The 12,394-nt window shown below is 48.2% G+C and overlaps 1 protein-coding gene across 1 annotated transcript; it reads left to right on the forward strand.

Moving 5' to 3' along the window:
- Nucleotides 1-532: 532 nt before the first annotated feature.
- On the forward strand, nt 533-12,173 carry lats2 (large tumor suppressor kinase 2). Its single transcript, XM_061286568.1, has 9 exons — nt 533-740; nt 2,449-3,043; nt 5,519-5,651; nt 5,732-7,290; nt 8,303-8,530; nt 8,605-8,959; nt 9,127-9,309; nt 9,379-9,485; nt 9,563-12,173. Exons 2-9 carry the CDS (start codon nt 2,687-2,689, stop codon nt 10,064-10,066), a joined length of 3,426 nt encoding a protein of 1,141 aa, XP_061142552.1. The 5' UTR covers nt 533-740; nt 2,449-2,686; the 3' UTR covers nt 10,067-12,173.
- The last annotated feature ends 221 nt before the right edge of the window (nt 12,174-12,394 follow it).

Here is a 12,394-nt window from a genome sequence, read left to right on the forward strand (position 1 = left end):
TCGACATCAACGTTTGTGTGTATCGTTTAGTCTTCCTCGGGGCACATTAGATGCTAAACTTGCCGTGTTACATCTCCTTTTCACAATGAAGTATTTGAATTGAAAACACACTAATAGCCATGTCGTAAAGCTCTATATTTTTTTATATATTGACTGATGTGTTGAATGCTGAAAATACCTGCATGTTCATGTATTTACATTGTTCTCTTGTATGCGTCCCTTCCCTACGAATAGTAATAAACACTGCAACAGCGATAAGGATCTACTACTTGGTGGCTTAAAACTTTGCACCTCTTTTGCGTACTTAATTGTTAAGGAATCTGCGAATAGATGAATGCGAGTATGCGGGCGTCCGTTATACCATAAACATGGAACCACAGCGACAGAAAGGAGTGAAATGTCTCACTTGGTACTGAAATCTTTGCTCGAATGTTTTCCATTTCCATTTATCCACAGGTATTTTAGTGGAGCATCTTGCCTTGCACAGACTATCTTTGCACAGTCCCGCTGTGACGCGCGTCGGTGTGGTCACGTGACCTGTGGAATGTTAACAATGCAGCGAGTGTCCAACTTTTTTTTTTTTTCTTTTGACTTTCAGCCTGTTGAAGAAAATGGAGGCTGCTACCATCACTTCTTGTCCTTCTTCCCCCTTTTGTCACGTCTGAGACCGATCAAGAACTCCCAAAACCCGTCGAGGACTTCTAAATAAGCAGATTTAATCGCTCCTTTTCCATCACATGGTAGGTGGACTGTACTTTTTGGGGAGGGGGTGGGGGGGTACTGGCGTTGCCAGTGGTGGGCTTCTCTACCAAAAAATGTTACAAAATGGCGATTTCGCGCTGCTTAGAAGAAAAATGTTGCTCTTAATTCTGCTTTTGAGAGGCAAACCAAGCGACGTGAAAGTGAATCGAACAGGAGTTTCCACATTTTCCACCGTTCTGGGTGAAGGGGCCGGGGGTGGGGGGCTGCTAGTTAGCAACCTAGCTTACCCTGTTGTTTTTAGTCTCTCTTGGAAAAAATGGTAATTGTGAACTTGTAATTACTGAGCGTCGTTGTTGCGAACTTTGGCTTGTTGGTAGGGCTAAAATACTGGTTTGTGTTTAGAATGTATATTTGTGGGTGCCTTCAGGGGTACACTGTGTTGTCAGTGTCACTTTTGTACCCTGACACATGCACGTTCCCCTTTTTAGACGTGGAAAGGTGCAAAAACTACCTAGTGCTCCTTCCAGTTTTCTTTATTACAGTCCATTATTGTAATATAAATTGAGTGTTTTTAAGTGTACTGTCAGTTTTTTGGGGTGTCCCTCAAGGATCTGTTTTTTAAACTCTTGACATTTTAGAAAAAAAAAAAATTATCTCAACGTGGAAACCCCAAAAGCAAAGAAAATGTATTCATTTTCAAATTCACTTAGTGATTTTTCAATGACAGGAATGAAAATGTTGCTATTCTGCCTTTATCATCTTGTGTATTGAAGTGCATGAGAAAGTCTGGAAGCTGACCATTGGGATAAATAGTGGTCTACCTCAATGTATTTCTAATTAACTAATAATGGAAACAACTAAATCACACTACTTGATACGGGGAAAATTGACTTTTAAGCCCCTTGCGTGTATATATATATATAATTTTTTTAATCTAATAGGTTTGCGCGTGGTCCGTAGTTGAGGGCTTGGTATGTATTGCAGACTATTTCAGATCAGTGTGTTAATATTTCGAGCGGCAATGTTCAGCTGCTCATCATTCCTATTTCCATAGCAGACAAATTTTGGGGGGTTTATTTCAGGGTGCACAAAGAATAGATGTTCCCAGTGATTAAATGTGGTGGGAACAGATGTGAGAAAGCCCGCAGAGACGGAAGGACCCGGTACTGCGGCTCATTGAAAACTGTAAATACCATTTGTAATGGTTGTCAATTATACTTGAACACAAACATGAAATAAACACACACACATTTGTTCCATAAAGGGGGTGGGTGTCATTCTTCAAAATGGCCCAAAGCAATAGAGGCTACCAAGGAGGATATGGGTGAGGCTTTTCAAGGCACTCTGGTGTGTTACGATTGACCCCCCCGGTTAGGCTGAGATCACCCCTGGCTGACCCCCCCCCCCATGTTAGCACCAGACTTTTGCCCTCGACTCTTATTACAACTTTGATGCACTACACCTTTATGTCAGTATTTATTTTTAAGCAGTCACATATTTAATGACAGTTGCAATATTTTGGGGGGGAAATGGGGATTTGACTATTTTTGAGAATCGTTCAGGCAGCCCTATACGGCGGTATTTAAATTTTTGGTTTTGTCTAACGTCTGGCACCTTTTGTAGGGAATATCAGATGTTCACCAATGACCGCGCCGCACGACAATGCAGTGACACGAACTTGTGCAATTGTGCTATGCTGTCGCCGGACCAGGCGCTAACTCCTTACCGTCCTGCTTCCTTCCACAGGAGCAAATTGGCAGCGGCATGATTTGGCTCAGCTGCACCCTTGCGAGCGTTAGCCATTCCTGGAATAAGATGGAACCCGAGCCTTGAAAGCCACACCATGGTGCGCCTGTAGAACCCCCGCCGCTACCTCGAGTCCTCAGACAAACAAACAAGGGAGACCAATCTCGGATCTACGACAGGAGAGCCTTTATTATCTCTTTAGGTCAGCCACCAAGGCCGGGAAGACTGACCCGCTGCCATGAGGCCCAAGACGTTCCCGGCAGCGCCCTACATGGGCAACACACGCCAGAGGCTCCAGGAGATCAAGGAGGGCCTGAAGCAGCCGGCCAAGCTGGTGAGCCAGGCCCTGCACGGGGGCAGCCAGCGGGCCGAGGGCGCCGGCCGCCCCGCCGACTGCAAGGGTGGCAAGGACGCGTCCGGTCGGCAGCAGCCCGTGCGGCCGCAGCAGAAGTTCAACAATTACCAGAGCGCCTTGCGCGAGATCCGCAAGTCGCTCATGCCCTTCGCCAATGAATCGGGCCCCGGGTCTGGCCACCCCGCCGGCGAGGTCAACCGGCAGATGCTGCACGAGCTCGTCAACGCCGGTTGTGACCAGGTGAGACGCCCGCCACGATGTCTTTACTTTCATTTAGATGTGGGACGACAAAAGTGCTAGCTGCTAGTTTGTGAGAAGGTATTGGAGAGCCACTTCATTATTATGATTATACAATGGAGGCCATTTCCTGGCCCCGCGTGTGCTGCTGTCGCCATTGTCAAAGCAGGAAGTCGACATTCAATGGCAGCAGGGCGGATCAGTTCCTCGTCGTCGCCACCAGCGCCGAAGCCGTCCCCTCCCCCTGACCCGTACTCGTACCTCCCTTCTCTACGCAACAACCACAATGCTTCATATAGAACAGTGTATATACAGTAGAACAGAATATCAACAGAAGCGAGTACACACTGCCACCTTGTGACAGCGTTGTTGTTTTGTGCGTTTGTGTTGTGTTGGGTAGCTTTTCTTTCCCTGTGTGTGGTTCTTTTGTGTCTTTTTAGTTCAGTGCGTGCAGTTTTGTAACGCGTGTGTATTGCTGTAAAGTGTGCGTCTTATCATCTCTCGTCGTCTTTTCCTCGCCGGGCTTCTCCAGCTGCAAATTAGCCCGCAATGTGGATGGTTGCATAACCACTGAGGAGGAAATGTTTTAGAGGGGGAGCGAGGGGGGGGAGGACGGTGGGAGGGAGCCGTATGCCACGCATTGACAGCACATGAAAAACTCGCTGTGTGTGTGTCTTTTGCGTCGTGAGTGGCTTTGGAACTTGGAACTGTACACAAAAAGTGTGTCTTCTAAAGAGCAATTTGATTTAGGTGTGTGTGTGTGGTGAGGGTCCTGCATATGGAATCCTCGTCGGTGGTGTTTGTGCAACAACCATAGGATGAGACCTTTTGGGGTTTGTTTATTGTTTGCGTGTTCATAGTATATGCTGGAAGGGGGCCGACCTCTTTGACCAGTAGGGGGAAAATATGTGAACTTGACGTGTTTCGATGGGGACGTGACTTATGTGACATTCACATCGGGACTGCGCAGATCACAAATATGTGGAATTCCTGCTTCCTAGTCGGGAGAACATGGGGAACATCTGTCGCCACGGCAACATCCCGTCAATTTCGATAGCATCATTTCACGCCTCTCTGAGCGTCTTCACATCATCGTCCTGGTAATTGTTCCTAATATTTTGGCAATGGAGGGTTAAATGGCCAACACCGTGCGTTGTGCCAGCAGTCAATACAAACAGTCACATCAGCTGATCCCCAACTCGTGTGTTGCCAGGGCAACAGTGTTTACCAAACTGTACGCATCTAAAATGAAGAAATTTGAATCGGTCTTGTTTTGACCACACTTGTGTGCGTGCGTTGCGCATTACAAGGAGACGACACAAGCGCAAATATCTCACTTTCAATTCGGCGACCAGGCGGGAAATTCCTTGGAAGTGGAAAGCAGCTGACAGAAATAGTTGCGATTGTTTCATAAAATAACACAAATTGTGTTTTCTCCAGCTTACCAGGACTTGTCAGATTCTTGGAAAAATGGCCCTGACATTTCTAACATTTTCCCCTTGGATGACTAAATACCGTCACGCTTCTGCTGGAGTGAGAATGTCATTGTGGGATGGGGGAGCAAAATTCCAGGAAACTCTCAAGTTGAGAACTTCATGGAAATCTCTCCATCCATCTATTGAGAGCACACTCGGGTTTATTCCCGTGAATTCCCTACAGAAACGTTTCCAATTGTAAACATCTCCCGAATTTCCCATCTCATTGAAATGGAGGTTCTAGCAACATCTTTTTCTAAAAAGAAAGCAGACATGAATATTTTGGGTGGTGCGTTTAATAGCAGGAAACTCCCGTTAGTGCAGCGTTGGCTGCCTCACCGGAATCTGTTGGGTGGCTCTGCGGGCTTCCTTTTTTTCGCCCCTTCTCCTTGGACTTATCAGATCTGGAATGTGCTTCTAAAAATGCGGCATAAAGTCCGCATTATCTCCATGTCATCCAGGAATGGCGGTCAAATCCAGAGGTAAATGCGAAAATCGAGGCCGAGCGCAATCCTGTTAAAGGGCGATGTTTTTCCCGCCCCGGTGACGCACCTCGCCCCTCGGCGCCGCACGGCTGTGACGACCGTTGCACATGTGCCATAACAAAGCTTATCGCCAATGATCATTGTGTGCATTCCGCTTTTTGTGACCGACAGCTCAGCGCTTGACCTACATTAAAAGAGAAGAAAAATGACTCCCAAACCACAAATGACGTGTCTCGGCTTGAGCCGTTTGACCCACTTGTGGTGTTTGTGTGTTTCCCGGCCCGTCTGTTGCTGTTGCGTGCTGATTTGGGGAGTTCTCGCATTGAGACAGGAATGTTTTTATCTGTTCCCAAACAATCCAGAACCTTCTGTGCTCTGGAAGTTGTATTGATGTAAATATGCAAGTGTGTCCACAGAAGTGAATCGATCTAAATATGTGCAAGTGTAAAAAGTGTTGAGGATGGATGAATGTGAAGGGTCGCGGTGGAGGTCCTCACGTTCTAGTTTGTGCTCCACAGGAAATGGCCGTCCGGGCACTGAAGCAAACGGGAAGCAGGAACATCGAAGCGGCTCTGGAGTACATTAGTAAGATGGGCTACCTGGACCCTCGCAACGAGCTCATTGTGCGCGTCATCAAGCAGACTTCACCAGGTATGCACTTGTGACCCATTCCGCGTGTTGCAAGTGGAAAGTGTAAAACATACTTTTGTGATTGTTTGTTGCGATGTTAGGAAAAGTTGGCATGCCTCCCTCAATGGACCACCGCCCGCAACTGGAAGCCTCGGGCGAGGGGGCGGGTGCCATGCCCCCATACCACCCCATGTACGAGGGTGTGGCCGGGTACGGTCCGGAAGGCGAGATGCCCAGACCCTACATGAGCGCTCCCCCAGTCATGAACTACATGATGCCGCCCACTGGAGCAGCACAGGGTCCCCCCATGGGGAACCCAATGGGTCGACCGCCCAGCATGGGTAACTATCCGCCAGTGATGGCCCCTCAGTCTAACCCGGCTAACACCATGTACGCCCCGGGAGCCCAGCAGAAAGGCTATCCCGCTAATATGGAGCAGCACGGGCCCATGATGACCTACAATGTCCCTGGTCAACCGCTGCCTCCCGGGGCCCCGGTGCCAGGCCCCCACTATGACTATGGCCACCCCAGACCTCACTTGATGGAGCCCGCAGGCTATGGAGTCAAGAGAACTGCCTCCTTTCAAAACAAGATGGCACCACCCCCTATGGCGCCCCCAGACAATTTCGTCAACATGCAAACTAAAGGGCCCCTGGGCCAGAACGTGCCAGGAGGAGGTGCGGGGGGCTACCCTGCCAATCTGTACCTGGCCTCCCACACCCACCCACGTCAGGCGAGCCCCACCTCCCATCAGGTCCACATGATGTCCCGTTCCCCGGGCGGGGTGCCAGCTCTGGGCCCGGACTTTTCCGATCTGCCCCAGAGCTTGATGACGCCTTCCAGGGCGAGCCTCAACATGGACTTGTACGAGCACCACTGGGCGGGGCCGCCGGGTCCCGAAGGGGCCCCCCAAGCCAGACAGCCCCAACCTCAAGGGCCATTCAGGGGTGAGGTCCGTGTGCCCAGCAGGGCCAATTCCTTCAACAGCCGCTCGGCCGCCTCCAACGGCGTTCGGCCGCCCATGAGCGCGCCCCCGGATCCCTCCTTGGGTCCTCCCAACACCATCACAGCCGTCACATCTCCACCCATCCAGCAACCAGTCAAGAGCATTCGGGTGATGAGACCGGAACCCAAGACGGCAGTGGGACCTTGCCATCCCAGCTGGATGGCGGCCCAAGCCCAGGAGATGACAGAACCGCTGGCTTACATGCCCGAGGAGACCTACACCCTGGAGCACCCCCAGGAACCCCGCTGCCCACCGCCACCTTACCCCAAGAATCTCATCATGTCACCGGGCGAGACCGTGGCCCTGGAGGTGGCGGGAGCCATGGGTGGGGCTCAGGATCACAGTAGCCCCGCTTCGAGAAGCACACACAGCGGCAGCGGCGGTAGCGGAACCACGGACGACGGATCGCAGCATATTAAGGAGAAGACAAAAGGCGGCAAGGCTGAGAAAACGGTCAAAGACAAGAAGCAGATCCAGACGTCGCCCGTGCCGGTGAGGAAAAACGGCCGTGATGAGGAGAAGCGCGAGTCCCGGATCAAGGCCTACTCACCCTTCGCCTTCAAGTTCTACATGGAGCAGCACATCGAGAACGTCATGAAGACGTACCAGCAGAAGCTCAACCGTAGGCTGCAGCTGGAACAGGAAATGTCCAAGGTAAAGGGAAAATGTCTAATCCGGTCCAATTAAAGTACCGTATTTTCCGGACTATAAGGCGCACCGGACTATAAGGCGCACCATTAATGTCAGATTTTTAATCCAAATCATTTGCCATTTTATCTTTTTTATTTCAACTTCAGACGCAACCAATTGCTTTATAATCACAAAATAATGATCCATAGTCTTTTTGATTCATGATTCATAGTCTTCAGCAGGCCATTTATGATTGATTTCATAACACAATGCCTCGGGCCCGGTTAAATTTAGGAATTTGGTCCATATATAAGGCGCACCGGACTATAAGGCGCACTGTCGGCTTTTGAGAAAATTCTAGGTTTTTAGGTGCGCCTTATAGTCCGGAAAATACGGTACTTGAAATGGAATTAATAATCAACAAACTTGCCTCGCTGTACGGGTTGGTGTAAACATTTCATCTGTAAAGGCCCCAGCCGGAACGTACCATTCTCAGTCACCCAATGATTGTAAAATCTGAAGTTTATGAGTGGCTGGAGGCCGACCATGTGTGATTGAAGAAAAAAAAGGGGAGCTTTTATCATATTAAAAGTCACACAAACGCTTCAAGCTTTGACATCACACATAGCAGTCATTCTGAACGTCAATATCCAACGGGACAAACACTGTGATGGTTTTGATGCCCAAAGTAGGATTTGTTAATAACAGTCCGCAGCAAAGTCCTTAGCAGATAATCTGCGGCTTGAAATCTGGAGAATTCTCCCCCGGGGAGTTTGTTTTAGACAAGGAGATCTTTATCGCAATAGTGAGCATACCATGACTTCGACCTCTGCCCTTTTAAACTCCTCCTGAGGCGTTTTTTTTTTTCCGGGTCAAGCAGAGTGTTGTCACCATACCAAAACTTGAATCTTTGGTTTAATCTTAAACGGTTCCATCACAGCGTAGTGGTACCAAAACATGATGGATCGGCTCATTTTCTTTACGGATGGAGTTGACTTCTGAGCGTTTCTCGACGTTTCCTCTTCCTGTTTGCCAGGCCGGCCTGTCCGAGGCGGAGCAGGGGCAGATGAGGAAAATGCTCAACCAGAAGGAATCCAACTACAACCGGCTGCGGCGCGCCAAGATGGACAAGTCCATGTTCGTCAAAATCAAGACGCTGGGCATCGGCGCTTTTGGTGAGGTGTGCCTGACGCGCAAAGTGGACACGTGCGCCTTGTACGCCATGAAGACTCTGCGCAAGAAAGACGTCCTCAACAGGAACCAGGTGACCTCTCGTACTGTTGTGTTGGTCTCGTGTCAAAATGGAATGAAGACAACTGTTTCGGTCTCAATTCTAAGGTGGCCCACGTGAAGGCCGAGCGCGACATCCTGGCCGAGGCGGACAACGAGTGGGTGGTGCGCCTCTACTACTCCTTCCAAGACCGTGACAGCCTGTACTTTGTCATGGACTACATCCCCGGCGGCGACATGATGAGCCTGCTGATCCGCATGGGCGTCTTCCCCGAGCCGCTGGCGTGCTTCTACGTGGCCGAGCTGACGCTGGCCATCGAGAGCGTCCACAAGATGGGCTTCATCCACCGCGACATCAAGCCCGACAATATCCTCATCGACCTAGACGGGCATATCAAGCTGACGGACTTTGGCTTGTGCACTGGCTTCCGCTGGACCCACAACTCCAAGTACTACCAGAAAGGTGAGGAAAGCAGAAGTTTGCAAATGTCTTCTTTTGATTCGATCCAAAGCTAATCAGTCTGTTGCGTTAACGACTGTGGGACTCACTTGAAACGTGAAACCGTTTTGACTTTCGACCTTGTGCATATGCAGTCACTTACTTAACCCCCCCTGACCCCACTCCACCAGGGAGCCATGCGAGACAGGACAGCATGGAGCCCAGCGACTTCTGGGACGATGTGTCCAACTGCCGCTGCGGCGACCGGCTGATGACGCTGGAGCAGCGGGCCAATCGGCAACACCAGCGCTGCCTGGCTCACTCTCTGGTGGGCACGCCCAACTACATCGCCCCTGAAGTGCTGCTGCGCAAAGGTGGGACCGCCGGAACCCAAGTAGCCATCTCGTTGGCGCCGATTGATAGATTCTTCTGTGTGTCTTCAGGTTACACCCAACTGTGTGACTGGTGGAGCGTCGGCGTGATCTTGTTTGAGATGTTGGTGGGGCAGCCGCCCTTCCTGGCACCCACTCCCACAGAGACTCAAATTAAGGTTTCAGATAACATCAAGATTCAGACATAGCGCAGGTCAGGATCGTCACTCTAAATGATCATCTGACTTACGTGCAGGTCATCAACTGGGAGAGTACGCTACAGGTGCCCGCCCAAGTCAAGCTGAGTCCCGAAGCCGTGGACATCATCGGGCGCCTCTGCTGTTCGGCCCAGGACCGCCTGGGCGCCAATGGCGCTGGAGAGATCAAGACGCACCCCTTCTTCAGCAAGGTGGACTTCTCCAGCAACCTCCGCCAACAGCCTGCCCCCTACAGACCCAAGATCACGCACCCCATGGACACGTCCAACTTTGACCCGGTGGAGGAGGAGGGCGGCCCCGGGGCCTGGAACGACAGCGGGGACAGCACCCGGGCCTTGGACGCCCTGTGCTCGCCACACGGCAAGCACCCAGAGCACGCCTTCTACGAGTTCACCTTCCGCAGGTTCTTCGACGACAACGGCTGCCCCTTTCGCTACCCCAAGCCTTTGGAGGCCGCAGAGGGGCCGCCCGGCCCCGAGGAAGAGGACGAGGACGAAGACGACGAGGAAGAAGGGGAAGGATGTGAGCCGGTCTACGTTTAGATCACCCGTCACCGATGGACTACCCTGGGACTGACGCCCTCCTCGCAAGGGACCAAGAAAGTTCTGCCGCTTGACGAATGTCCGGTAAGAATGTTGGGAGTCCCTTTCTTCCATTCCTTCCTTTTGTCTTACATGACTGAATCACTCCAAAGTGTCTTTTACAAAGTGTTTTTTGTAACACTGAAATATCACAAGTGAAGAGGGAGTGGGCTAAGTTCAACAGGAAGGTTGTGCGCGAAAGCTGGACTGAACCAAAGTGACTCAAAAAGGGGCCGACTCAGTTTTTTGACTTTGAAATCTCACTTTACTTTATGGTCGTTTTATCCATTTGTGCCTGCATTGAAATTTCACAGGAAGAGTCCCAAGTTTTTCTTCAAATACACGGAAAATCGTGAAACATACAACGTTGACATTTTCAGGCCTCTTGAAAATTCCCCGCAGGAAAAAAATGCAGCCAAACACATGCGTATGACTTAAGTGCAATACAACGTGTGTCCCTTAAACACTTAATATTCATTTGAAAGTATTACAAAGTGCCATGTACAAACATATCGCTTTATCTACAATGTATACACTTGCAGTATATACGTTATACTGTATGTGTGTGTGTGTGTTTCACTTACAACATGCTGCTTATTCGTATTATTTACCTGTTTTAATCATTACCTGTTTTATGACGGATTAAAAGTGATGATGATGAATGTGGAACGTCGATGGCCAGGCCTTCCCCGTCCTACGTCGGGGCGGGTCCCTGAACGCAGCACGGCCAAGCTCTCGGAGAGGTGGATTTACGGCAAGTTTGAGGAGAATGAAATGCTTTTTCTTTTTTGGGGGATGTGGCACAAAGGTTTGTTCTTGGGATTGAGCAAACCTTGTGAGGTTTATCCCCAACATCACAAGTTTTGTGTGATAGCCCAATATGATCAAGGAGTCGAAAGGCCACCCTATCTAGATAATTAGGAGAAACTAGAAATTCTCAAAATCAAAATATGATACAAATAAAGTCGAAATTGTGAAAATAAAGTCATAAATTATGTGAATACTGGTCAGGTGTCATTTTACAAGCAAAGAAAAGCTCTTTTACTAATCATTACAACTTTACTGTCATAGTACTACGACTATCTTTGTAATACCTCAACTGAATTCTTGACTTTATGGAACTTAACGAGTTTGTCGAAAGATTACAACTTCATTCATGTAACAGTACAACTTTCCAACTCATTTCTGGTAATTCTACACGTTTTGCAAAGCCGGGTCAAGTGCTACGGTTTTATCCTAATTGGAACATTTTAAGAATGATGGTTGACAATCTGCAGAAGCAATCGAACTTCCTCATCAGTATTCCAGTGTCTTCACTAATCCCTCACTTATGACTGGCAAGATGATGTGGTGTGTCCATGTTACTTATTTTATAAAAAAATATCATGTACTTGCGAAAGCATTTTTTTGTTCTTGTTTTCTGTGCAAACTATCAAATGTGGCTGAGGCAATCCTCTGATTTCAGTTTTGTTTTGTTTTCTCAATGGGGGGTTGCCCCCTCTTTGTGGCCTTTCATATTTGTTGTTACTGCACTTGTTCTTGTGTTCTTTTTTGACTGTTGGAGGAGCAGAAAGCAAAACTATATATCTTTGTTTAAAAACAAAAAACGTACAAACCAATTTCCCCTTATCGTAATCCCCCAAAACATTTGGGGGAACAAAGTTTGATGTTCTGACCCTTTAAAAGGACAACAAAAAGCTTTAAACAAGTGTGAGTATTTTCTTTAGGGTTACAAAGTGATGACTGACAATCGTTGACTGTTGTTGTTTTTTTAATGTATGTCATGTATGTATTTGTACCCCCCCAAGGAGCATATGTAATGTATATTAATCGTGAATTTATATTTATACAGATATACATATTTTTTGTATCTTTCCCACCTCCCTACTTCACCTTCCTTTCTTACCCACTGTGCTAATGTCCAAAATTCTATGCAGTATTATTATGATTACTATCAAGGTGACTTTTTTTCTTTTCTACATTTATGTATGAACTGAGATTTTGTCAAGGCCGTTGCCTGTTTTGTTTGTGTCCAATGTAATGTATAAATTAAATTAACCCATGTGGACTCCTGTCTGCTTCTTGTTATGCACACAGTCATCAATACATCCAATATTTTATATTAAAATTGGATACTATGGAAAAAACAATCTGAATGAAAACATATCTATTAGGGATGATTCATATTCACGCAACTAAATTATGATTCATACATAACTTAAAAATTATTAAATTATTATTACATGACAGTTTTTTGTCAATAAGTGGCGGTTTGGTAGAGAGAATAGT

Source organism: Syngnathus typhle, linkage group LG9 (genome assembly GCF_033458585.1).
Source record: "Syngnathus typhle isolate RoL2023-S1 ecotype Sweden linkage group LG9, RoL_Styp_1.0, whole genome shotgun sequence".
In the NCBI taxonomy this organism is placed as follows: Eukaryota; Metazoa; Chordata; class Actinopteri; order Syngnathiformes; family Syngnathidae; genus Syngnathus; species Syngnathus typhle.